The sequence below is a fragment of the Balaenoptera acutorostrata genome, chromosome 12 (assembly GCF_949987535.1).
Source record: "Balaenoptera acutorostrata chromosome 12, mBalAcu1.1, whole genome shotgun sequence".
Classification (NCBI taxonomy): Eukaryota; Metazoa; Chordata; class Mammalia; order Artiodactyla; family Balaenopteridae; genus Balaenoptera; species Balaenoptera acutorostrata.
This window is the reverse complement of record NC_080075.1, coordinates 92368524-92395324: the sequence shown is the minus strand read 5'-3', so window position 1 is coordinate 92395324 and position 26801 is coordinate 92368524. Positions and strand designations below refer to the sequence as shown.

Genomic DNA, 26801 nt, shown 5'->3' with positions numbered 1-26801 from the left:
TCGGCTCACGGTGGAAATTCGCGCCTTTGGAAACTCCAGGTTGCATCATTGCAGATCCCAGAACAAAGACTTGGGAATGTCGACCACACCCCTCAGCAGCCCCAGCCCCGTGTGAGAGCTGATGAGCCAGAGGTGACCCACAGTGTGCTGTAAGGTCACCCGAGTTGGCGGGCGGTCCCGCCCGACACCTGCGTGATAGCCCAGCAACAGGCAGCCCTCGGTGGAACAGAGAGGTCTGGAATCTCCATCCTGGCATTGTTTACCTTGGCATCGAAGGTTCTCACTCTCTGACCTGCATGGAAAGAGAGAGCATTGCTTCAAGGTGTGACGCCCTGCCGGGGGGATGTCCACAGGCCGTGGCTGGAAGGGCTTTGGAGTCAGGCAGACGGGTGTTTCCAGGTGTGACCCTGACTTCCTGGGGGGGTGACCAGCCTGTGGAAGCCTGGGGAGGAGGAGTGTCGCCAGCCACCTCCAGGCTGCCGTGTGGGTTAGATGGCCAGCGACCTGGCCCAGTGCGTGGTCCATGCGAGTGTTTAATGTTCCTGCAGTGGCTTGGAGCAACTCCAAGAAGCCTCTTTTCACTTTGAAAAGCCTCTTTTCCAGAAGGTCCCCTAGGACCTGGTAGGGCTGAGAAGGTCCCAGGACTTTGCAGAGAAATCTAAGCCCCTCTAGGGAGACCTGCTCCCACCTCAGTCTGAACACCGCAGGTCATTAGTGAGTCCTTGGGTCCTTGAGTTAGGGCCGGCCCCCAGGGGTCCAAAGACTGGACGCTTTGTGCATAAACCCGGTCCCTAGACCTTCCCCACCCACAGCCCATGACAGGCCGACAAAGGACAGGACGAGGGCTCCTTCCCCGAGAGCTTTCCCACAAACCAAGGTCCCCAGACCACCCATACTGGTGTTGCCTGGAGCCCATCAGAAGGGCATGGTTTGGGCTGCACCCCGCATATGACTCAGAACCTGGAGTTTAAAATACCGGAGTCCAAGGTCATGCGTATGCACCAGGGCCCACGGACTTCTAGGATTTCTGGAGAGGTGTAAATGGGGTGTTTCTTGTGGGCTGCTCAAGTTCGCTGGGAACCCAAAAATGTTTGTAAGTGATCTTCCAAACCCAGGGTAACTGCAGAGAAGTCGGGGCATGGGTTTGGTCCCTTTAAATATGAGTAGGTGACGCATTGCCTGTTTGAGATCAAGTGGTCCTTTATTTATTTATTTATTTATTTACTTTTGGCTGTGTCGGGTGTTCGTTGCCGCGTGCGGGCATTCACCAGTTGTGGCGAGCGGGGGCTACTCTTCATTGCGGTGCACGGGCTTCTCATTGCGGTGGCTTCTCTTGTTGTGGAGCACGGGCTTCAGTAGTTGTGGCACGTGGGCTCAGTAGCTGTGGCTCATGGGCTCTAGAGCGCAGGCTCAGTAGTTGTGGCACACGGGCTTAGTTGCTCCGCGGCATGTGGGATCTTCCCAGACCAGGGCTCAAACCCGTGTCCCCTGCATTGGCAGGCAGATTCTTATCCACTGCGCCACCAGGGAAGCCCTGAGATCAAGTGGTCTTGGTTACATGTGGAGTCAGGCAGCTGGGATATTCGTGCGAGGCGTATAGTTTTCTCCCTGGACGAAACAGCCGAGCCCGGGCCTTCTGAGTCCTCTGTCCTCCCTCCACTGCTGTCCAGAGTGCTGACGGCGTCTGCATTGCTGGAGCGACACCGCCCGTCCCAGAACCAATCCAGGACAGCCCAGGACCCGCGGGTGGGGCGGGGGTGGGGCGGGGGATGTCGATGCAGCCTCTCAGCTCCGGTCACACCCACCTGCTGGCAGAACAGCGGGTCCAGAACCATCTCCCAGGCCCACATTTCCTCCTGGCTGCTCCCTATTCACGTCCAAGCAGCATCTTCACACGCTCAAAGCCACTGTCACTTCGGTATTGTAGTTACTTTCGGAAGTACGTGGCTCGCCCGGCGCCCGGCTGCTGCCGACCCGCCACCCCACGCTCGCGTTTCCGGAGCCTCTTCCAGAATGGGTGCCGTGGGCGCGGCCCGCCTTGGTCGTTCTGGGAAGCAGACCCAGAACCGCTCACGGGCGTCCGACCTGCACCTGGACCGGAGTGACAGGAGGGGCATGCGGCCACGTTTGCCGTCTGAGTAGCTCAGGCTTTGGGTGGGAGCGTTTCTACACTTTCCTCTACAGAAACGACCTTCGGTAGATCAGCGTGCTGTTACTGTGACTGTGTGAAGTCATACGGGTGGGAGCTCTCTCCCCCAGACACTGTTCTCCTGCGATTTAGCTCAGGCTGGAGGTAACCGTGCCCCCTGCCAGGTGGGTTGCCCAGGTGCGTGGAGATGCCCTGCAGGGGGCCAGGACCACTCCCCGACCCCGCCCTCCCGGAGTCCGTGCTTCTGATTCTCTCGTGCTCTTTTGTTGTGGTTGGTTTTGCTGTCAGGCCTGCCCCTCCACCCATGTCCCATCCGTGGACCTGTGAGTCTAGGCCAGGCCTCGGGCCCTCTGCACTGTGCGTGGCTCCCGGGGCTGGGAAGAGCCAGGCCTCCCGCTTTTCTTCTTCGGAACCTCTTAGCCCTTCTCTTTGTTCCTGTCCCTCCTCAATGGCACCTTCGAGACCTTCTTTCCTGGTCAGTTTCTGTTTTTATGATTATTTATCAGAACACCGATTAGCTGAAAAATGTCATTTGACCTCGTTTGGACCAACTAGCTCATCTTCAAGTTTACAGTTTTGAAGCCCGGGTGTGTCCTGAGTGGTCACGGTAGGACAGGCCTTCGTGTTCACAGCGAACTGTCGTCCACCTTTTGTGAAGCGCTGATCCTTGGCAGCAGAGGAGGCCCAGCTGGCCCGTCTCTGTGTGGATGGGACGAGGCCGGTGAAAGCCCGGAGCAGCTGCTTCGCTGGTCGTGAACTTCACCTCTTGAGGGTGGGCCGTTTGGGGCAGTGCTGCCTGGCAGGGTGGCCCATTACACAAGGGGGTGTCTCCCCAAAGCACGTGGCCCGAAGTCGGCCATCACGGAAGCATGAGACCCCCGTTTTCAGTTAGCACGTCTTTCTTTTCCTTCCCTGCAAACAGTGTTTACTATTAACACGTTTTTTTCTCCTCATCCTGCCCTCCAAAAGAACATAGGCTCTGCCCAGATCACCGTGGTCGCAACTTCTTTCCTTTCAGGGAAACCAAATCACAGAGGAAGCAACGCAAGGTTGTTAGCCGAACAGTAAAAACTATGTAAAGTGACAGATGCTCAGAATTTATTTGATACATTTAAAAAGGCTGCACATCTCAGGTGCCCTAGAGGAACGAGACTGATGTTTTCACAGAAGTTAATAATCATCCTCTTGTGTAATAACATTCCTAATGCTTTCCTGAGAGAGAGAGAATACCTGCCCCACGTCTGGGGTCTCTGATGCTTTACGAGCGTCATAAACCCAAACCCCCCACCAGTCAGAGAACAGCTCCCTGCTTGCCATCACCTCCGTGCCTTGTGAGCAGCGAAGCTTAAAATGTGTTCCTGCGAAACGCTCCTTGACAAATGGGTTTCCGTACAGAGAAATCTGCTTCTCCTGGAGTATATTGTGACAACGTCTAGAAGCAAATTCATTTCTGTTGTTCTTCCTTCCATTTCCCACAGATCCTGACAAACTTGGAGCAGGGCCTGGCAGAGGATGGCAGCATAAACTGCACGGCCCAGGAGAACAGACAAGGTCAGTGCCGGACTTGCCTGCCTTAAATAATCAGCCGGCATCGTCAGAGGGCTCGGCCCCAAGGGTTTCTCTGTCTCATTCTTTTCCTTCTCACTCCGTAATGCACTCATCCTCTCATGCCTTCAGCTCCTCGGTCCTTTCTTGGACCAAGCCAGGCACCGTGGTTGGTGCTGGCATAAGGCATGAACCCCGCTCTCGGAGAGCCCCGTCGGGTCGAGACCCACCTGCAGCAAATAACCCCAGAAATCGCCGTGAGCGTCCACAGCAAGGTGGGTGCCTGGCCTGCCCGCCCGTGGGGAGCCAGAGGCCTCAGCCCGTGAGTGGCAGGAGGGAGCCTGAGGCCTGGGCGGAGCTGGAGAGGAAAGGAAGATGGGGCCCTGAGTGTAGAGCCTCGGGGGCCAGGCCGTGGAAACGGGTCTTTATGTGAGTGCTGGGCAGGCAGGGGCCGAACTGCATTTTGAAAAGATTATCCTGGCTGAGATTTCTTGAGAACATTAGAGAGAAGAACTTCTAATCATGCTTCAAAACCCAGCTCAGATGGCACCTGCCTGAGAGGCTGGCATCTCTGCACATGAGCCTGTGGGCTTATGTGGTCTCCAGGGGCTCGGTGGTCTCCCGCTCTGCGCCCGACTTGGAGCGGCTGTCGGTGACCGCGGGCGAGCACGGATGATGTGGGCAAGGGGTGGGCTTCCTCTGAAGCCAAACTGTGAGGAGACGGGTGTGCCAGAAGCAGGAGAGGTGGCCTGAGAGGAGAACCCCCCGGGCAGAGATCTGTGCCCGTGCCTTGGGCACGGCGGGGCCCCGGGCGCCGTGCACCCCGGACGCGCTCGTGACTGGGGGAAAGGGGGAAGCGTCCCAGGCAGGAGATGTCCATCCTCGAGGACCGGCAGCTCTGGCTGCGTTTGTGCTTTAAACACAGATCCCTTCTTCGAGAAACCCCAGGGGACCAGGTCTGTAGGTGTGATGTTCACGCGTCCTCAGTGATTTAAGTGCAGGTAGATGACGGGTCTGGCGTGGGCGTCTCCGTGCCCTGGGACATCCCGCCCTCAGCATCTCTCCGACTCTGGCCATGTCATCCCACGGGGGTCCGTGTTTTGGTGGCAAAGCGCAGGTAGTTGTTGGAGCTCAGGAAGCAGTGCCCGGAAACCTGACAACTCACAGCAGATCAACAGATTTATAAGGCAAAGAGGGGAAGAAAGCACTTGAAAGTCCTCAAAGATAATCAAAATAAAATGCAGTTCACTGAGAATCCACATTTTACATTCGTTAAGAAAAGATACTCAGCATTTTTCTTTTCACAAAAATGATGTCATGAGGGGAATGTAAGCAGTTAATGTATATTTAATTGCTGAAAGGCAAAGTGAGTTACGTTCTTAATTCTGACAATTAAGTTTTTTGTCCTTTTCTCAAGCACTCCAGGAATAAGCGTCATTTCTAGGAGACTGTTATCCCAAAATTGACCCTTGGTCCCGGCAGCGGGAGGAAGGTCAGTTTAAGGTCAGCTCGCCCAGTGGTCACCATTCACATGTGTCTGGGACGTGCTTCTTCCTGGCCCTGAGCTGGATGGCAGGTTCAGCACCTGACCGAGCACCGGCCTCTCCAGCCTCCCCGCCCCGCATCTGCTCCGCTCCCCCTGCCCTCAGAGCCTGCTGAGGCAGACGGGTTAGGAATTGTTGCTTCCCCTTAAAAGGTCACAACACCTAGGCCTTGGGCAGGCAGGCCGCGCTGCTGACACCAGGGTGTGACCGTCCACCAGCCCTGCAGCCGGGAGGCCTCCGGCCCATCCAGGTCACACCAGGAGTGGCCCTGCTGCAGGGCGAGGGCTGTCGTCTTGGCTGGCTTTTCCCATCTTTTGGGCGTGCCAGCCTGGGGACGTGGCCCTGGTCGGGTCACGGGGTCTGTCCTCCCCAAGGCTGAGCAGGTCGCCAAGAGCACAGCCCAAGGTGTGGGCTGAGCAGCACAGGGGGAGCCGTGGCCGAGGCCAGGGGCCGGGGCCAGGGGCATCCGTCTGTCTGGGTTGGGCCGGCGGCAGGACCCGCTCCCCATGCACTCACCGTACTCCGCTCTTGCAGCTTCCGTGCAGCTGTGGCGGTCCCGCCTCGGCCGGGTGACGTGCTCCATGGCCAACTGTCTGCTGCTCATGAAGGTATGATGTTTTCAGGGCGGGGGGACCGCTGGGACCTCGAGGTGGTGTGCATGCGGGGGGGTTATCGAGCAGAGAGGCCAGGGAGACACTCGGGATAAACGTGCTTTAATTTCTACTGAAAGAAATGTCAATAGAATGTAGAACTTACACTGCCAAGTTTAATTGTTCAAACAGGGGTCGAGATGATTTAATTGAAATCTTCCTCATGCTCTCAGTTCTCTCTCCCTCCTGTTTTTCTCTGGATTCAGCCCCAGAGTTGGCCTCTGTTCCCCTCGTTAGCGGAGGTGGTTTCCCTCGTCCTGCCCTGACTTGCGCTCAATGGTCATGGCATCTGGGGACAGGCTTCCCGCGAGACCTGCTCCTTAGCCCCGCCCCCCCATGGGCGCCCCCCCCCACTGCCAGACCCCGGGGACGCGGCTGGGGACGAGGAGGCTGAACCGAGGGCATCGCTCCTCTGTTCCTCCATCCGTGCCTCCCTGATAGGGCCCAGCTGCAGGGGTTGGAGGCTGCTGCCCGAATCAGTGAGCCGCAGACACCCAGAGCAGCTCCGTTAACATCTTCTGGGCCATTCAGAGGCCAGATCGTGGCCCTCCCGCGGGCCAGCCCAGGGTCATTCCTGAGCTTGGTTTTAGCAGAGCAGAGCAGGCAAACGGCCGAGGGGAGAAGCGGGCTCCGGGAGCTGGTGTCTAACCCTGACAGGGCAGCCCCGCGAGGGGACCGCGTCCCGGGCCGGCTGTGGGTCCCGTGCGGAAGGCCACGCTGGGTGTGCACTCGGCTCCTGCCCCAGGGCCCTGCCTTCCGTGCGTCGCTGTGACCCTGGGGTGCAGACTGCCTCGCGTGCCCCTCCCACCCCCGAGCCCCGGGGACCTCCCCTGAAACGAAGGCCCGGAAGGGATGCACTTGCAGTCCCCCTTGGACAGCGCCTTGGGGTTAAGGCGCTCTGGTTCTCTCAGCTCCTCCCTTCCTGCCACCCCGACCCCCGACACGGCTCCCCGTCCCTCCCGCGGGTGGAGGGAGTCGCCCAGGGCCACTGCCGCCTTCCTTCCGTGGAGCTCGCCGGCTCACGCGCAGAAACAAAGGAAGTCACAGGCTGATCGGTGTCTCCTTGGTCACGGGCTGGGACTCCTCAGGAGGGTCTCCTGTTTCACTGGTGGATTCGTATGTGCATTTTTAAGGCACATTAATAGAAAATTGTGGGATAAGAACACCTTTTGTTTACTGCTGGAGTGATGATACCACCAGATGCCAGACTAAGTCTTGTACCTACGTTGTCGGGACTCAGTACAGAACAGATCACTGTGCTTCAAAGATACTTTAACCACAAGTGCAGTTTAATTTGAGATTTTAGATTATGCTTTCATTTCCACGAGTTAAAAATGAAAAATTTGGCGGCTGAGGCGCCAGCACGCGTGCGCGTCCTGTCGCCACCTAGCGAGCGAGCCCGGCATTACAGCGGCGTCGGCCTCACCGGCGCGTCCCGTCCCTTCCGTGCCGCGTATGGGCGACGCTGGGTTCCTTCAGCAGCCGCTTCTTATTCTGAATAACATTTCTGCTACGGCAACGTGAACGCTGATTCACCTATTTAATGATGAGCAGTCTGTCCACACGCTTCAGCGCGAACGTGTGCCTGAAACACTGTCGCAGCCTGGGCACCCCAGCCCGTCTGGGAGACTCCGGGCGCCGCGCCGCCCACCTCCGTGCCCCGCCCGCCCGCCCGCCCGCACTGCCCGCACGCCGCCTTCTTGCTGACCTCGCCCCGCCGGACAGGGCAGCTGCTGAAAGAAGAGGAGGAAGGCGGAGCTAGAACAGTCGGTCCCTGCGAGCGGGCCTGCTTGACCGCGCGGCCTGGACGGCGCTCGCCCTCAAGAGCGCCTTTCAGCCGGGGCCGCATTTCCTCGTTTCCTCCGGTAAAGAAACGATTTCGTCAAATGGTCGTCCGCTGACAAGCTCTGGGCCGCTCTCCGCTCAGGTGTACTGGAGGCCGGGCTCCTTGGAACCGCCAGGGCCCGGGCCCGAGGCTGCAGCCGCCTGGGGCTCCCGTCCGGGCCCGGCGCCTCGTCTGAAGGCCTCCGCACGGGGTCCCCACGGCTGTGTCCGCCCGGGCGCGCTCTCCCAGGAGCGCCGCTCCGGCGGGACAGCGGCCGCATACGTCTCCGTAGCAGGCCGGAGCGCCGAGACGTGGAGGCGTCAGGCGGCGACGCCGGCCACAGAGCCACCGCGGAGGCGCGTCTCGCCGGCCAGAGACGCGGGCCGGGATCGGGGCGTGTGCACTGGCCTGACCCGGTGGCACTTGGGCACCGCCGGACACGGACGGCGAGGTGGCCTTTCGTTCGCCCTGAACCGGAAGTGAGGCGTAGGCGTGCAGCACAGTGGGTGGTCCTCAGATGCGGCGAGGTGCCCCCGTGTCCCCGCAGAAGTCCAGCGCTCAGCGGAGCCGGACCCCCGGGCGCCGGGGTGGGGGGGGGGTCACCTCCACCCCGAGAGAGGGCTCTCGGCACAGCCTCACCCGCACGCCCGCGCTGGGCAGGGCGCGGGCAGCGGAGCCAGGAGCCGCGGGGACGGGCGGGTGCTGCCGGCTGGCCGCCTGCGCCAGCGAGCCCAGTTCGCTGTGGTGAGCCGCCCTGAAGCTGCCGGACTGGCCAGTCTCCATTTTTCTTCTTGCTGAACTGGAGTGTTCCTTGTCGTCTGTCTTCGTAACATCCTAGCTAGCGACCTGGTGACGCCTGTCCCAGTTCTCATGAGATTGAAAACGTAGGCGACTGAAGAAAGAAAAGTCCCTTCTGGGGATTTACGAAGACTCGGGGAGGAGGACACTGCCGCGCGGCCTGCTGTTCGCTGACCAGGAGACGCGGGGAGCCGTTCGCACCAGCAGGCGCCACGACGGTGCCGTCGGAGCTCGGGGCTGTTGGCGATTTGCCCTCGTGACCCTGGCGAGACGGCGGGGTGCCCCGGACGGCCTCCTCCCGCCAGAGCCAGCCAGCTCCCCCGGCCCGGCTTCGTGTGTCTACGTGTAAGAACTTTACCTCGAGTTTTAGTAAAGAAAATGTTTAAGAGACGCTATTAATAAATTCGGTTTCTGTGTCTGGCAGATGGAGGCAAGACAAAATTCACCAGTGAAGGATTTTGTCAGAAAAGAGAGTGAGTCCAGGTGAAATACTAACTGCTACTCAGAAGATGGAAGAAGAAGAAAGCCCCTCTGCCCTAAGTGCACAACCAGAGCCCCCGGGAGAGAGGAAGGCCCTCAGGACCGTAGTTACACACAGAACCCAGAGCCTGGTTCGCTGGGCCGTCTGCCACCCTCACGGCGGTGCCGCGTCCCACCTGCCCACGCATTCGTGCTCCCGCTTCGCGTGCGAGTCTGCAGGAGCCTGAGCGCCTGTCACGTGTAAACGGGGCGTGATCCTCCTAACTAGCGTGCTCTCTGCCTCCCCCGCAGGATTACGTGCTGGCCGTGGACGCGTACCGCTCGGTTGTCCAGTACTTCCCGGAGCAGGAGCCCCAGCTGCTGAGCTGCATCGGCCGGATCTTCCTCCAGGTGCGAGCCGCGCGGTAGGCAGGGTGGGCGGGTTTGCCTTGGCGTGGATGCTGTAGATTTAAGAAAGAGCCCAGGACATGCATCAAATCAGACTTCTGTGACTGTAGCAGGGGTAGTTTTCTTGGTCCTGGCTTGACTGTGCTCTGGGCTTTGACGTGATTAGGAACCCAATTGCTAGACGTGCATTTTCGTAGATTTTCATCTGGGAAGCACAGAGATGGATTCTTTGAGAAATTGCCCTGTTGCAGGTAGAAGTCTGTTGACAAAACCATCAGTAGTCTTATTTTAATTGGCTGATAACGTAGCCAGTGGCTGATATTTTACTGGAAAGCACGCTTGAATCCGCATGCGTGGACAAAGGAGCTCCCGCTTGGAGCCATGGTCCCGACGGTGCGGGAAGCCGGGACGTACCCGCTTTGCCAGGGATGGCGCTGAAGCCGGGGCGCATTTGGAGCCGGGGTGCCGGGCGCCCGTCCTCGCTCCTGTCCGCCCCAGCACGGCAGGCCCACACTCGCAGGCCGAGCGCGGCTGCCTCGTCCCCGCACCCTCAGTCCTAAGGGTGTCGACCGTAGCACCCGCAGCCTGGGCGGGAGCCTGACGGGGCCGTCCAGGGTGGTCGAAGCAAGTTGGATGGACGTGGGGAGGCGCTGGCCCTGAGCGGGTGCCCTGCTGGGCCATCCTCCTCCGCCGTGTGACCGGCCCACTTTACAGAGGAGCAGACTGAGGCTTCCCGGGGGTCGAGTGACCTGCCCGAGGTCCCAGAGGTCAGGCCCACAGGAGGAATTTGAACAAGGTCACCCAGAGCCCAGGTTCTCTTCACTGATGCTGGTCCTGTCCTCCCACACCTCCTGGCCACTGCGCACACGAATGCATGCACATACGCGCCCCACTCCCACCCCATCCTCCACGCCACGCACACACGCAAGCGCGCGCACACATGCCGCTCCCCCACGAGGGGGCGTCCAGAGACAACCCAACAGTGAAGGCCGCCTGTGTGTTGTCCAAGTCCCTCCCAGGACACCCGGGGTCCCTGCCCCAGGCTCTGAAGGTTGACCTTCACTGAGTACCTCATGGATGTTGGAGAACGCGTGTTCTAGCATCTGAAAGACCCGGGTTTCTGTTTGTCCTTGGTGCTTACCTAGCCTTGACCCTGGGCTAGCCACCCTCCTGAGCTGCGTCCTCTCCCCTGGGCACCAGGGACACTTGTGGCTGCCTCTTGGGGTCCTTGTGCCGGTGAAACGAGACCGCCGTGTAAAGAATGCAGTGCCGTGCCCGGCATCTCATGGTGCCCGGTCATTATCCTGATTCTCATGCTAAAAGAATGTTCTGTATCTGCTCTAATTTCTCACTACTCTGGACAATCTCAGAAACTTCATTTCTGAGTCTTAATTTGCATAATTTGAGAAATGTGTGCTGGAGACCCATCTAGGAACCCTGAAATGTGAAAGCACAGTCTTTCTGTGGCAGTCATGGACCTGACGGCCCTGGGGAGGGACCCTGACGGTCAGACTGGGGCTTGGTCGGTGCTTCCCTGGAGACGTTTCTGGCCACAGAAATACTCACATTTGCGCCTCCAATACGTTGGGCTCCCGGGGGGAGTGTCCCCAGATCTCTGCAGTTATCGTTATAAGTAAAATTGGTCTGGGTTTGTGCGTGTTTATGCGTGTGTGTGAGCGTGCCCTTCTCAAAAGCATTTGGTATCTGTGTTCTGTCTTCATAAAAATAGCTTGCTTGCTTGCTTTCTCTGTTGTCTGGGATATTTTGGATACTCTGGAATTATATGTTCCTGGGAGATTTGAATAACTGACCTCAAAGAGGCCTAAGCCACTCTCCTAGGATTTGTCGGATAACTTAATATTGTTACTAATGGCTTTAGTGTTCCACGCGTGAGGTTTTTTCTCTCTGTTTCTGGGATCAATTTTGGCCATTTAGAGTGCCAAAAAAATCACCTGTTTGGTCTGTGTATTCACACATATTTTTGCTTAGAGTTCTGTAAAACAGTCTTCTTTCATAATTACTTCAATTTCATTTTAACTATAGTTATTTCTCCTTTTACATTTATAATTGTTTACTCATGCTTTCTTTTCCTTGATTAGTTCATCCACTTATTATCTGTTGTTTTCTTCAAATAACTAGTTTGGGTTTATTTGCTTACTGGATATTTTGCAATACTTTCAATTGCCTTTTTATATTGTTTAATTTTTTAAGCTGCCTCTAAGTCTTAGAAAATCAGTAGGATTTTAAATCCTAATTACGTTTTAATAATTATGAAGATGTGGACTTCCCTGGTGGCGCAGTGGTTAAGAATCCGCCTGCCAATGCAGGGGACACGGGTTCGAGCCCTGGTCCCGGAAGATCCCACATGCCGCGGAGCAACTAAGCCCGTGCACCACAACTACTGAGCCTGCGCTCTAGAGCCCGTGAGCCACAGCTACTGAAGCCTGGGTGCCTAGAGCCCGTGCTCCGCAACAAGAGAAGCCACCGCAATGAGAAGCCCGTGCACCGCAACGAAGAGTAGCCCCCGCTCGCTGCAACTAGAGGAAGCCTGTGCACAGCAATGAAGACCCAACGCAGCCAAAAATAAATAAATAAATAGATTTTTTAAGGAAAAAAACCCAGAAATATAAGGATGTGAACTTACCTTCTAGTAATCAGAAAAATCAGTAGGTGGCAAAGAAAATTCTAAGATTCCTTCGTTATCTCCCACTAGAAAACAGTTTCAGCGCGAGTCCCGCACCAGCTCCTTGAGGCCGTGTGGTGCAGAGGGCCAGCACGTGGTCTGGGAGTTGGACAGTCCCGTTCTGTTACGTTAGCTGTGTGACCTGAGAAAGCCGCCCAGCCTTTCTGAGCCTCATCTTTTTAATCCAGCGAGTGAGGAAAGGAGTGGGATCAACAGCACAGCTTGTTAGAAGTTGTGAGCGGTGGGAAGCACTTAGCACAGCCCCCAGCAGGCATTCAGGGCGTGGTGCACCTTTGCTGTCAGCTGGTGAGCGTCAGTCTCTCCATCAGTGTGCGCCTGGGCCCTCGGAGGATGCAGGGTAAGTGAGCGCACTGCAGGGAACACAGGTGTTCAGGCCTGGGGGGGGGGCCGCGGGTGCTCCCACCGTGTGCGCGGGAGGGCGGGGCCGGTAGATGCGCGGTGGCGCCACTTTGTGTCCTCCTCCTGGCGGGGTGTTTTTCGGGGCAGCGTCGACAACAGAGAGGGGCCGGAGACCGTGCGGGCAGCTTGATGGGCGCTGGCCGAGGACTCGAGATCCCCGGGTCGGCGACGAAGGGCACTCGTTACTCACAGCAACAGCAGTGCAGCCAGTGTCATTGTGTCACCAAACGCCAGGCCCTGGTTTCCCAGGGTAACGTGAAGGGGCCGGGTGCTGCCTGCAGGGGTCTCACTGTGGAGAGTAACCCAGACCCTTGGTGCTGGGTGGTGGGCACGCCTGCCCTTGGCTGCAGGGAGGTACCGCGGGCTTCCCTGGAAGGAAAGGGAAGGGCACAAGCACTCCCGGCAGGTGGCTGGAGGACCCCGGGATCGGGATGGGGGTGAGTATGCGGAAGAGAGGGCGCTGACCACTGCAGCTGCGATGCTGTCCCCTCGGCAGATGTAGAGACATCTCGTGGTTTGTGTAACGAGATGCCCTGGAGTCGGCTGCTCCAGAGCCGCCCCTTCAGGCCTGGAGCACAGAGGCCTTTGTGCTTCCTTCCCCCTGGTTGTAAGGTTTTTCTTTTCACAGGATTTTCATTTTTCCGGTATTTTGCATTCTAAGCCTTAGATCACTGATCTCCTTCCTCATACAGAAGAAGACCTGATTCCCTCTTAACCCCCGCCCCCCAGGCTGTGGTCCGCAGCGATGGCAGGACGGGGGATGGGGTTTAGCCATGAGGACCCCCAGTGGCTCTGGCTTCCTTTTACAGAGGGAACTGAGGAGGTTTCCTTAACCGTTTGATAAGCGTGCGGTCATTTGTTTGTACAATAGAATCCTGTATTATTGGGTCAAAATATGACTGAAATTTGTTAGTTTGATGATCTCTATCATTTTAATGGTCGCAAATAACCCCCCAGTAATTGATTGGGAGACTGTAATATTATACCAAAAGGTAAATGTTGTAGCTTTTTCGTCATCTTTCTTTTTTTTTTTTTTAACGATAATATCAAGTTTAATTTGCCAAATATACAAGTTGGACTTGTGGAGCATGTTTTGCCTGGTGCTACACAGCAAACAGAGGTTCTTGAAATGATCCATGGGCAGGGTTAAGAATGGACCCGGGGCCTGGCCAGAGTCGGGGGTTATTTTTATTTTTCATAATGCTATGCCAGGATTCCTTTTGAAGGGTACAAATTAAAAACTGTAAGAGACTTGTTAACACGCAGGTGTATTAACCACTCACTTTCTGACATAGAGATACATGTTGACATCCCGCTGTATCCTAAATGGCTTTTTTTTTTTTTTTGGTAACAAAAAGTGATAACTAGTAAATGGTTATACCAAAGTTTTACCCTGCCTGATACATAAATGTCTTCAATATCCTAACATAACATAACATTAGGAAACTATATATGTGGGTGTAGATTTAACATTTGTCAGCTGAACTGACTACATAATTTTGTCAAAGCAGATCGGAGACATAAAGACAGCTGAAAAGTACTTTCAAGACGTAGAGAAAGTAACACAGAAACTGGAGGGACTGCAGGGTAAAATAATGGTTTTAATGAACAGGTATGTATTTTTCTTTATTTTTCCTTCCATTTTTTTTGAGATATAATTAACTTACAGCACGGTGTAAGTTTAAGGTGAGCAGCATGATGATTTGATTTACATACTGACATCATGAAGTGAGGACCACAGTAAGTTTAATGAACATCTATCATCTCATATATAACATACGGCCGTGTTAATTATGTTCATCGTGTTGCACACTGTATCCCTAGTACTTATTTATAACTGGAAGTTTGTACCTTTTGACCACCTTCATCTAATCGCCCCTCCCCCCTCCCCTCCACTGGCAACCACAAATCTGATCTTTTTCTGTTTGTTTGAAGTATAATTGGCCTGCAACACTGTGTTAGTTTCTGTTATACAACATAGGCACTTGATATTTCTATAGCTTTCAAACTGATCGCCACCATTAGTCTAATTATGACCTGTCTCCACACAAAGTTATCACATTATTACTGACTGTATTCCTCACACTGTACGTTTCAGACCCATGACATGTTTGTTTTTCACCTGAAGTTTGTCCCTCTTAATCTCCCTCCCTTAATCACCTGTTTCTGTCTTCCCCTCACCCACCCCACTTCTGGCAACCACCTGTTTGTTCTCTGTGTCTGTAACTCTGTTTCTGTTCTGTGTTTGTTCATTTGTTTTTAGATTCCACATGTAAGTGAAATCGTACAGTATTTGTTTTTCTTTGACTTATTTCACTTAGCATAATGCCCTCTAGGTCCATCCATGTTGTCACAAATGGTAAGATTTCATTCTTTTTTATGGCCGAGTAATATTCCATGCATGCATGCGTGCACACACGCACACACACACACACACCCCTTTATCCATGCATCTGTTGATGGACACTTAGGTTGCTTTCTATATCTTGGCAATTGTAAATAATGCTGCAGTGAATATAGGGGTGCATGTATTTTTTCTAATTAGTGTTTTTATTTTCTTTGGATAAATACCCAGGAGTGGAATTGCTGGCTTATATGGCAGCTCTATTTTTAGTTTTTTGAGGAACCTCCATACTGTTCTCCACAGTGGCTACACCAGTTTACATTCCCACCAACAGTGTATGAGGGTCCCCTTTCTCCCCAGCCCCACCACCCCTTGTGTTCTTTTTGATAACAGCCATTCTGACAGGTGTGAGGTGATATCTTATTGTGGTTTTCATTTGCATTTCCCCGATGATGAGTGATGTTGGGCATCTTTCCATGTGTCTGACCATCTGTATGTCTTCCTTGGAAAAATGTGTATTTAGGTCCTCTGCCCATTTTTTAATCAGGTTTTTTTGATGTTGAGTTGTTTGAGCTCTTTGGCTGTCAACCCCTTTTGATATATCAGTTGCAAATATCTTCTCCCATTCGGTTGGCTGCCTTTTCATTTTGTTGAGTTTCCTTCACTGTGCAAAAGCTTTTTGGTTTGATGTAGTCCTGGCAGTTTATGTTTGCTTTTGTTTCTCTTGCTTGAGGAGACATATCCGAAAAAAATATTGCTAAGACTGATGTCAAAGAATGCTGCCTATATTTTCCTCTAGAAGTTGTATGGTTTCAGGTCTTACATTTAAGTTTTAAATTCATTTTTTTTAAACTTTTATTTATTAATTAGTTAATGCTTCTATTGTTACATTTCAGAAATATAAGCAGTTCTCAAACCCAAGCCTCTTTTTTTTTTTTTAATTTATTTATTTATTTTTGGCTGTGTTGGGTCTTCGTTTCTGTGCGAGGGCTTTCTCTAGTTGTGGCAAGCAGGGGCCACTCTTCATCGCGGTGCGCTGGCCTCTCACTATCGTGGCCTCTCGTTGCGGAGCACAGGCTCCAGACGCGCAGGCTCAGTAGTTGTGGCTCACGGGCCTAGTTGCTCCGTGGCATGTGGGATCTTCCCAGACCAGGGCTCGAACCCGTGTCCCCTGCATTAGCAGGCAGATTCTCAACCACTGCGCCACCAGGGAAGCCCTTAAATTCATTTTGAACTTATTTTTGTGTGTGGTGTGAGATAGGAGTCTAGTCTGATTCTCTTGCATGTAGCTGTCCTGTTTATCCAACACCATTTATTGAAGAGTCTTTTCCTCATTGTATATTCTTGCCTCCTTTGTCACAGATTAATCGACCATGCAAGTAGGGGTTTATTCAGGTCTTCTGCCCAGTTTTTAATCTTTTTTTTTTATGTTGAATTGAATGAGCTGTTTATTTTTTTTAGTATTTATTTATTTGGGTCTTAGTTGTTGTGGCACACGGGATCTTCATTGCGGTGAGTGGGCTCTTCGTTGCAGTGCACGGGCTCTCTACTTGAAGCATCCCATGGCATGTGGGATCTTAGTTCCCCAACCAGGGACCGAACCCGCATCCCCTGCATTGGAAGGCAGATTCTTAACCACTGGACCACCAGGGAAGAAGTCCCTGAATGAGCTGTTTATATATGTTGGATATTAACCCCTTATGGGTCACACCACTTGCAAATATTTTCTCCCACTCAGTAGGCTGCCTTTTCATTTTATAGATGGTTTCCTTTCCTATGCAAAAGCTTTTAAGTTTAATTAGATCCCGTTTGTTTATTTTTGCTTTTATTTCCTTTGCTTTAGGAGACGGATCCAAAAAAATATTGCTGCTATTTATGTCAGAGAGTGTACTGCCTATGTTTTCCTCGAGGAGTTTTTTGGTTTCTGGTCTTATATTTAGGTCTTTAATCCATTTTGAGTTTATTTATTTTTGTGTATAGCATGAAGGGATGTTCTAATTGCATTTTTTTTTTTTTTTTTTTTTTTTTTTGCGGGGCAGGGGGCCATGCCACGGGGCTTGCAGGATCTTAGTTCCCTGATCAGGGGTCAAACCTGGGCCCCAGCAGTGAAAGAGCTGAGTCCTAACCACTGGACTGCCAGGGAATTCCCTCTAATTTCATTCTTTTACATGAGGCTGTCCAGTCTTCCCAACACCACTTGCTGAAGAGACTTTTCTCCGTTGTATATTCTTGCCTCCTTTGTCATAGATTAGTTGACCGTAGGTGTGTGGGTTTGCCTCTGGGCTTTCTATCCTGTTCCATTGATCTATGTCAATTTTTGTGCCAGTACCATACTGTTTTGATTATTGTAGATTTATAGTATAGTCTGAAGTCAGAGAGCATGATTCCTCCAGCTCCACTTTTCTTTCTCAAGATAGTTTTGGCTATTCGGGGTCTTTTGTGTTTCCCTACAAATTTAAAATTTTGTTATCCCAGTTCCGTGAATAAATGCCATTGGTATTTTGATAGGGATTGAATTAAACTAACAGATGTTAGACCCAGTGCAGTTTGATCCCCAGAATGCACTGTCCCCTGCCACATCCGGAAAGCACTGACACCACCTGGCTCGGGTGACGCCTGAGGGGCCAATGCTGCCTGGTCCTCCCCGTGGGGTTCCAGTTCTGGGAGCTGCCCCGTTGGTGTTGCTGCCACACACCTGCCCGCATCCTGACTTTCCTGGTTAATCCTCTGTGTATCGCTTATTTCCAGAGCTTTCCTTCACCTTGGTCAGAATAACTTTGCAGACGCCCACAGATGCTTCACAGAGATTCTAAAGATTGACCCAGCAAATGCGGTGGTAAGACCCCCGAGCAGAGGTGGCTCCCCCCCGTGCCCCCCGCCCCCCCCGACAAGTCCGCCGGCATCGGGCGCTCTCCTGGGGCCCAGGGAGGTCCTCGGGCCCCGTGAGGCCGCATCCAGTGCTGCGTGTCCCCCTCCAGGCCAACAACAATGCGGCCGTGTGCCTGCTCTACCTGGGCCGACTCAAGGACTCGCTGCGGCAGCTGGAGGCCATGACCCAGCAGGACCCGCGGCACTGCCTGCACGAGAGCGCGCTCTTCAACCTGACCACCATGTACGAGCTGGAGTCGTCCCGGAGTCTGCAGAAGAAGCAGGCCCTGCTCGAGGCCGTGGCCAGCAAGGAGGGGGACTGCTTCAACACGCAGTGCCTCAAGCTGGCCTAGTTCCCGCCTGAGGCCCGAGCCGACAAACCCCCCGCCCTGGCGTCTGCGAGCCGGCCTTCTCCATCCAGCCGAGGCCCAGGCCGCTCCAGCCGTTTGCACACGCGGGGTGAACGTAACCCGAGGGAGGGGGTCCAGGGCGCCTCGGCCCCTCCTGTGCATTCCTGGAAGCTGACCTGCTTCGTGTGCTAAGCTGAGCCATGTAACACAAACCGTTCTCGCTCCAAGCCTGAATGTTCTACAGGATCCATAGATAAGGGGGAAGAGAGACCGTTCGTCCCCGCCCACGTCCCAAAGCTAACAGCGTCCACACCTCTGATCCTTTCCCAGCCTGTGCTGGTCACCTCGGACGGGCCTGGTGAAGGGTGAACGAACCCGTCCTTCCTCCTCCTGCATTTGCACATCAGAGGGAGCAGGGACGGGGACGCCTGGGGGTGGGTTCTGGAGAACTCGGGCCCTACTGCACAGAACAAGGGTGGGCTTCACAGTGCGGACACGTGTTCTCTCAGGTCTGAGGGTCAGGGCGTCTGCAGTCCTGTCTACATGGTCACTCCTGATTTTAAAGTCTCTGAAGTATGTGAGTGCTTCTTCACTAAATAACTCTGGCCAGGGTCCTTTAAATATCCAGCTATTCTAATACACTTTAAAATGGAACTCACCGGGCTTCCCTGGTGGCGCAGTGGTTGAGAGTCTGCCTGCTAATGCAGGGGACACGGGTTCGAGCCCTGGTCTGGGAAGATCCCACATGCCGCGGAGCAACTAGGCCCGTGAGCCACAACTACTGAGCCTGCGTGACTGGAGCCTGTGCTCCGCAACAAGAGAGGCCGCAATAGTGAGAGGCCCGCGCACTGCGATGAAGAGTGGCCCCCGCTTGCCACAACTAGAGAAAGCCCTCGCACAGAAACGAAGACCCAATACAGCCATAAATAAATAAATAAATAAATTATTTAAAAAAAAAAAATGGAACTCACTTTAAAGACTGAGATAAACATCTATTGCGTAAAGCAAAGCGAAGCTGTATTTCTGGTCATTTTTGTAATAAAGTAAAAACACAAATGCAGCATCTACTGGGCAGATGGTCCCAATGCAATTGTTGTTGAAGTACGGATTCATTACACATTAAAATAAATAGGAGAGAAAGATGATGAGACCACCAAGAGGACTGTGGGATACCAAGGAGGTTCTAAAATCGTCTCTTTTCAAGAAGAAAAATCAGAACTCCTTATGTCTCAAAAGCCCCAAAATACGCCATTTTAATTTCTTCACTTTGAGGGTTTTCCTTCAAATCTGGTGGCAGGGGGTGGGAGGTGCTGGTAAACAAGGCTCGGCCTCCACCTTGAACCTGCGCGGGGCGGGAGGCTCCCGCTCGGATCCCCTCGGATTCCGGAACCGTCCTTCCCGGGTCTGCTGTGTACAGAGCAGGTAACACTGCACAGGCTCCCGGGGGCGGAGGCCAAGCCAGTCAGAAACCGGACTCCAGGTTCCCCAGTAAATCGGTATTTGCATCCTGGACACACCCTCCCCGACCCCCCGTTCCCTCCGGGGGCGTCGAGACAGGCAGGGCAAGCGCTAAACCCCTGCTGTCTGGGGCTCCGCACGTTTGCAGATCCTCGGAGGCAGCGAGGGAAGCGCGCCCCGGGTGTCTGTAGGGTCTAGGGTAACAGTTGTACTTTATCTAGTTTACACTCCGTTTTCCTTTACCTTAATTTCTCAAGAGTAAATGCATCAGGTAGCGCCGTGTGTGGTCTCCTCCGACCCCCACGAGGTAGGTCTGGCCCAGGGGACGAGGCTGGGTCTGCACCCACGCCCTGGGCCCAGACCCAGGACCCCTCCGCCCATCACACAGACTCCTGGGAAGCGCCCAGAAAGCTCTTCCCCTAGAGGCCCCCCAAAACTCACGGTCTGAAGCCCTCACCCCAGCGAGGCTGTCTGTGGAGATGGGCCTTCAGGGAGGTGACACAGGTGAGATGAAGTCACAGGGTGGGGAGGAGAGGCCACGTGCGGACTCGGCCATGGAGCGAGGCCTGGGAGCTGCCAGCCCTGTGGCACCTGGAGCTCGGACCTCCCGCCCCCAGAGCCGCTGTCGGTAGCATCTGTCACAGCAGCTGAGCTGGCAAGACACCCTCTCCCCTCCCTGCGGTCCCTGCGCCAATGCTGTGGGCAGCCCGCGGGGGAGCAGGGCCCCTGCCACCACTCGCCTCCGCCCTTCCGTGACCTGTGCCCTGGAGGGCGCGGGGCGGCCTGTCCGCTGTGGCACCCTCAGGCCTGGGACGGCGTCTGCAGCCAGTGAGCCCAGGAGTGACTGAGCCAGCACGAGCCAGTCCGAGACGGGGCCAGCGCCACCCCCCAGCCAAATGCTCACCAGGCGGGAGACCTGACAGTCCACGAACCTGGTCGGGATGCATGCCCAGACCTGGCTTGTAGGAGCAGAAGGAGATGAGCTTTTCTGGAAAAGGAGTTTGCAACTGAGTCAACGTTTTACAGTAGGGGAGTGGTTTCACTAATTGCCCCACATTCCTAAGACGAGTTTATGCAAGATCGTGTTTAAAAAGTTAACGACATGGAAAAGTACTCAAAAGAAATGTGTATTTACGTAATATGTGCATATGTAAACGGAAAGGACTGAAAAGTAATACTAGATGTTAAATCACAGTCACAGCAAGGATGGGCACAAAGGCATTTTTATTTGCCCTTCTATGACTCTGAACCTCACATTTTTCCACATTGTGTGTGTTTTGTTTTTATAACCAGAGGGAAAAAAATCATCAAAACTGGTAAATGTCTTGCCTTTAAAAAATAAAAAGTGATTTAAAAATCATAGTGATAGTGTGACGTGCTCTATAATTGAACAGTATATACAGCGATGAAAAGGAATGGTCTGGACATGTATTCACATGGACATATCCGAAACCTGCTCAAATAAATCAAGGTTAGGATTGTATATACAATGAAATGCCATTTGTTTTTGAAGTACAAACATTGTTTGTAGATACACGTTTGCAGAACTGGAGAAAAACAGGTGCAGGAACCACGTGGCTCAGTGAGCGTCCCAGGGGAGCGAGGAAGGGGCTGGGGCTGGTCCTGGGAGACTCACCAGTGTCTGCGGAGGGCCAGTCCTTTTTTTAGAATGGTGGTTTAATGTCATCCTTTATGTTTTCTCTCGATTTCTGGAAATACAAAGTAATTGACGCCTGGTTGAGGATGGTTCCCACTGCTGCCACGGAAGGCCAGCCGGCGTCACGACACAGGGACACTCAGACAGCCTCGTCATCCCGGGGCCTCAGCGGCCCGCGGGGAACAGCGCTAGCGCCCCGGGAGAGGCGAGGCCCGGCCTGGCGGTGGGAGCCGCAGCGCAGGGCTTTCCAGGCTCCACAGCCCTCAGGGCCCGGGGAGGAGGGAGCACACGGGAGTGAGGGGAGCAGAGCGAGGAGGAGGGTCGTCTTCACCAACAGCCTTGGCGGGGGCGCTGGTGTTGCCGGAGCGCAGGCGCCCGAGATCCACCACCCACAAGGGTGTGCGGCACCCTTCGCGGTCACGGAAAGCAAAGCCAAACCAAAAACCGGGACACGGCGTTAAGTGTCCCCCCGTCCGAAATACAAATACTTCAGTCCATACCGTATACTCCAGAGCCGCTGAGAAAGTCAGTCCTTCCTTCCACACGCTGTCGCTAACAAGACGTGCAGTTCAGGAAAGCAGCCTTGCACCCAGCAGTGCTGCGGCCGCACACGAGGTAGACCTCGTGCGTTTTCTAGGGGCGTGGCCGGGGCCCCTCGGGGGAAGGGGCCGGCGACAGCTTCACACGCTGCCTCGGAATTGTTAGGGTTAGCGACGCGTGTATTCATGTACTGTGACGCTCCCCTGCGTGTGCACATGCGCACACGCGCGCACACACACACACACACACACACACACACACACACGACGGGCTGTGTAGGACGATTCCCTCAAATAGACCTGTGGAGCCCGGGACGGTCCCTCCGTCCCCGTGAGGCTCGCCCGGGGCCGGAGCGGCCACTCGCCCTGGACCCCACGCAGCGCACGCTGCCGGATGCGCGTGAGGACCAGGCCCGGCCGGCACGGAGCTGGGCTGCGACCCCGAGACCCCGGCCGCCACCTGGGCGCGAGGGCCGCTCATTCAGCGAGGTCGGCTGGGCCACCAGCGCCGTGATTCAGCACAGCTTCCACGGCCTTGGGTCCCCTCGCCTGGTCCTCACGGCCAACCCCAGTCACTCCCGCCAGCAGGGCGTCTGGCGGGTGCCGGGCAAGGTGGGAGAAGGCGCGGGAGAGACTCGCTTCAGCCAGGAAGACGACGGGACAGCCCACGGAGGACGTCCCCTCGAGACGGCGCCGATGTGGCCGGCAGACAACACGGGCGCCCAGGGTGACTGTGATGCCAGGTGGCCACGTGCGGGCGGAGAGCAGGGTGGACTCCGGCCACCAGTCAGGAGCCTTCAACTAAGGATCCCTCCGGGAGGACGTGACCTGGGTGCACCCGTGCGGGGGGGTCCGGGGACCAGCGGAGCCCGGGGAACAGAGACGGGGGCACCGACAGACACGTTCCTGGGGCAGGACCGGCAGGGCCGGCGGCCATGGGGAAAGGGTTCTGGTTTCAGAGACGGGCGCCGTCCACCAGGACGACAACCCGGGACTCCTGGGAGCAGCGGGGACGGTGCCCGGGGCCCCCTCCTGGCCCACGGGTGTGCCGGGTCCTCCCCACACTCAGCACCGGGGAGACGCCGGCCCGGGGCCAGCCTCTTGCTCACCGCCTGCACGACCGTGGGCGGGAAGCTGAACCCTCCCAGCCCCGGGGTCTCATCTGAAAGATCGGGGACAAGACTGGGTTAGTTTCCCGAAGCTGCCGCAGCAAATCACCACGAACGGGGCGGCTGGACACCACCCAAGTGCCCCATCTCCCGTGCAGGCCAGCGGTGCGCACCCCAGGCGTCCGCGAGCCCGGCTCCTCTCGGGGCTCCGCTGGGGGCTCCGGCTGCAGCCCCCTCCTCGGTCCTCAGGGGTCCTCACACGACGTCTGCCTCCGTGGCTGCTCTTCTTGTAAGGCCCCCAGGCCTCGGTTCAGGGCCTGCCCTCACCCAGGAGGACCTCACCGAGAGCCCTGTCCAATAACATCTGCAAAGGCCCCATTTCCAAATAAAGTCACGCTCTGAGGTCCCAGCTGACGTGAATTTTTGGTGGTTAGTATCCAGCCCACAACCCCTGCTGGTAGCACTCTCGGAGGATTAAAGCGGATTTGTTAGATACCTGGGAACAAACCACCTGCCGTGCTTCCGGGCCCGCGCGGGTGGCCCCTCTGCCTTACACCCTCTACAGCCCCCAGGGAGCGTGGCTCTGCCAGCGTGTCCTTGTGTGCCCCCTCCGTGCCCCGCAGGGGCCATCGATAACGTCGGGGCACCCCGCGTCCTGCCTCACCAGTCCTGCCTCATCAGGGTTAATTAACGACGGAGCGGCCCAAAAACATGGGTGCAAAAGCAAATCGCGTTGATTTCATTGTATCCTTTGCTGGGCTCCTGTATCACTCCGATGAGATCCCCTTTGGGTTTTAGAACTGGGGATTTCTTGGAAGAGTTTGTGCAAAACAAACACAAGCATCTTAAACCTGGATAATAAAACGCATTAAAATACAGTAACAAAACGAAGACAAAGGAGGAGGTCTGAGCGGAGTGCTTCTTTCCTTGGAAAAGCAGACCTCATCCCACAGCAGGTCGCTGTGCACACAGGCCCAGGGTGCTGAGCTGCAGGACGAGCCAGCCCCAGACCCACCGACCTGGGTGCCCTCCTACCAGCAGGACCCTGGCCGACACCGCATTTCAGGGGATGCTTTGAAATATAACAACGTCCTAAGGCAGAGACCTGAGAACACCTGGAAACGCAGAGAAGCAGCACCTGCTCCCTGGGAAGCTGCCGAAGGTTCTCCGAACCCAGCAGGGCCCGGCTGCGCCAACAAGCGGCCCCAGGCCCCCCAGGCTCCTCCCCTGCCTCCAGAAGGGCCCCTCCCGCCTCAGGGCCCCCAAGCAGACGGGGAGGACGCACGCTGGGAGCTTGCAGCACCCTTGTCCGGGGCTGCGGTGTGCGCACGCGCGCACACGCGCACACACACACACGCACACACGTGCACACACACGCCCACGCTCAACGTCTTTGGAAACAGATTTCCCATCTTCGTCAGCAGGATTAGGGCTGTTTGCTTCAGTACCGGTGCTGAGCTGCCTGTCGGCCTCGGCAGCCGGGGGAGCCCCTTGGTCCGCGGAGGGCTCGCCACCGCTCCTGGACGTGGGAGGCTGGCGTTCTGCGCCAACACAAGGAGCCTGAATTCATTTCCCAAGGGAAAGCTCTTCAGCTTCCGCTGTCAGTGTGCCACGGGCCGAGTGGCCCCAGTGGGGTGGCGTCAGGAGGGGCCCCCGAGGGCGTCAGTGCCGCAGACCCCCGGGCTGGCTCTCCCTCTGCGCCAGGAAGGGGCCCCCCAGCACCCGACCTGCCGGCCCCTGCTCCCGGTCACCTGCTGCCCCATTGCTGCGGGAACTCGGGGTCCGTGCTGTGTCCCCCGCTGGTGGCGGGAACGGACGGACACACAGGGCTCGGCCCGCGTCAGGCGGCTCCGGAGCGGCCGTTCCCTGCAGCAAGGCCTGCGGCTGCCTTCACTTCTGAGGAGCTGCAACCCGCAAAGCACGCGTGAACCCCGCTCCGATCCGCCTCCAGGGGCTGTCTGCCCTCGCCCCCCGGCTGCCGGGGAGGCGTGTTAAAGCCCAGGGAGACGGGCTCGCTCGCACAGCGACAGAGGCCGCGGCTTCTCGCCCAGGCGTGGAGCCGGAGCGGCCCCGCCCCACATCCGGGAGCCGCGCTGCTCCTTCCGCACGTGGGCGACACCCGCCGCCCCTCCCCTGAGCTCCCGACCCAGACCGCCAGCCCCGGGAAGCGTGCGGCAAGAGCTGGGCAGAGACCCACCCCTCCCGGGCAGTGGGCTGCGAGGAGCGAGGCCCCAAACTCGTCTGCACCGAGTTCCCCGGCGGGAGGGGTAGAGGATGAAGCCGACCTGCGGGACTGAGGGTCAGGCACCTGCCCGTCGCCCGGATGCACTCCCGCCGGCCCTGCGAGGCCTGAGCTCCTGGGAGCAGCACAGGATCGGGGTCCCCGGTGGGACGAGGCCGATCACCTGGGCTACGCCTCGTTGGCAGCAGGCGTCAGCCCTCCCCTCAGCGCCTGCCCACCAGCCTCCACGTGCCACCCCCCCCCGCCAGCCCCGGGTTGCTCGACCCGGGCACCACCTCCTCCTGCCCTGCTCGCCTGTCTGAGCTCTGGCTCTGCCTGCAGGGAAGGGGGGCTCTGCTCCTGACTTCCGGCAGATCAGCGCGTACCACCACCTGGTGCGGCTGAGCACCGCCCTCGTTTGCGTTTCTGCTGGTCATCCCATCAGTACCTCCTTAAACAAAGATTGACTCCACCTCCACTCGGGATAACTCGTCCCAAGGAAACCGAAAAGCCGTCTGGGGCTTACCAACAATTCGGTCCAAACGAATGCTTCCTCCCAGTTCTCTAAGCACTACCACCAGCTTCTGGGTGTAAACGTCTGGTTTTCCTGAGCCTGGTGGGAACCGGAGGGTGGGGAGTGGGAGGCGGCCGAGTGGCAGGGAAGCCACACTAGATAGACAGGAGGCTGCACCTGGGCTTCGTACATACAACTGACTCGTTCTGGCAAGATCGGCATCCGACACTTTCATATTTTAAAGCACTACTTTGATGCAAGAATTGAATCTAGCGGCCATGTTTTCTCAACCAAAAATTAGGACACAGGGCCCGGGGACAAGACACGAGAAACAGGGACCCAGAAAGCAAACCGAGAGAGACGTGGGGTGGTTGCGCCCCAAGCCCCCCGCAGCCCTTCCTGCTTCACCCCAATCCCAGTCCTGACGAGACCACCACACTCCCTTCTGTTGGAGGCCGACTTAGGAGTCTTAACGTTGAGAGTTCAGACGAGTAGCTTACTGTGTTCTCTGTAGACAAATGATCAACTATATATGGACAAAACTAAAAACGTAATCAGTAATCTATCATTTTACTATCCAGAGAAAACTACTGAGAATATTTTTCTTTGTGTAATGTATGTAGATATATTGTTACCGAAAGGAGACTGCATTTTTTCTCTCAATAGATTATAAATAGCTTACATTTCAAAACGTATACAGTAATATCACTGGTACGTGAGTGAACACAGATGAAAGTAAATATAGGGAAATTCACTGTAATATACTTACAACTTCTCTGTGGGTGTGAACAGAACGAGGAGATGAGAACGCTTATCTGAAGGGCAGAAACATCTAAGTACCCGCAAAGCTCTACCTGCTTCTAATTAGCGACAATCAGTGGAGCACCTGGCCGGGAGGCTCTCTCCAACAGAGGCCGGGGGCTGCCCTGCTCGCCCACCACCCTTCCTTCTGGATAAACGTCAGAGACGACGTGGCTGCGCCCACTCAGGAGCCGCGGACGAAGCACACAGAGCGGGAACACCGTAGGAAGGCAGGAGCCTTGAAGGCTGGATTTCAAGCAGGGGAAGTACCGAGCGGCTAAAACGTCAGTTTGCTACATGTTTCATCTGGATCACGACAGGACAAGGCTGGCCGTTTCCCGGCTCGGCCACGCCGGCCTCTGGAGGGAACGGGCCCAAACCGGGCTGTCTCCTCGCACGGTCGGGGTGCACGGCAGACACCCTCAGTAGGAACAAGGGGAAGGTGCCGACACGTGAACC

The 26801-nt window shown here is 55.8% G+C and overlaps 1 protein-coding gene across 1 annotated transcript in view; it reads left to right on the top strand.

The window, feature by feature from the left end:
- TRAPPC12 (trafficking protein particle complex subunit 12) overlaps nucleotides 1-19103 on the top strand; it is a 64715-nt gene extending 45612 nt beyond the window's left edge. Inside the window, exons 7-12 of the mRNA XM_007195689.2 lie at nucleotides 3628-3700; nucleotides 5773-5846; nucleotides 9283-9381; nucleotides 13993-14093; nucleotides 17574-17661; nucleotides 17804-19103. Coding sequence (XP_007195751.1) covers nucleotides 3628-3700; nucleotides 5773-5846; nucleotides 9283-9381; nucleotides 13993-14093; nucleotides 17574-17661; nucleotides 17804-18046 — 678 coding nt within the window. The 3' untranslated portion in view covers nucleotides 18047-19103. The remainder of the gene's footprint in view (nucleotides 1-3627; nucleotides 3701-5772; nucleotides 5847-9282; nucleotides 9382-13992; nucleotides 14094-17573; nucleotides 17662-17803) is intronic.
- Nucleotides 19104-26801: the final 7698 nt, after the last annotated feature.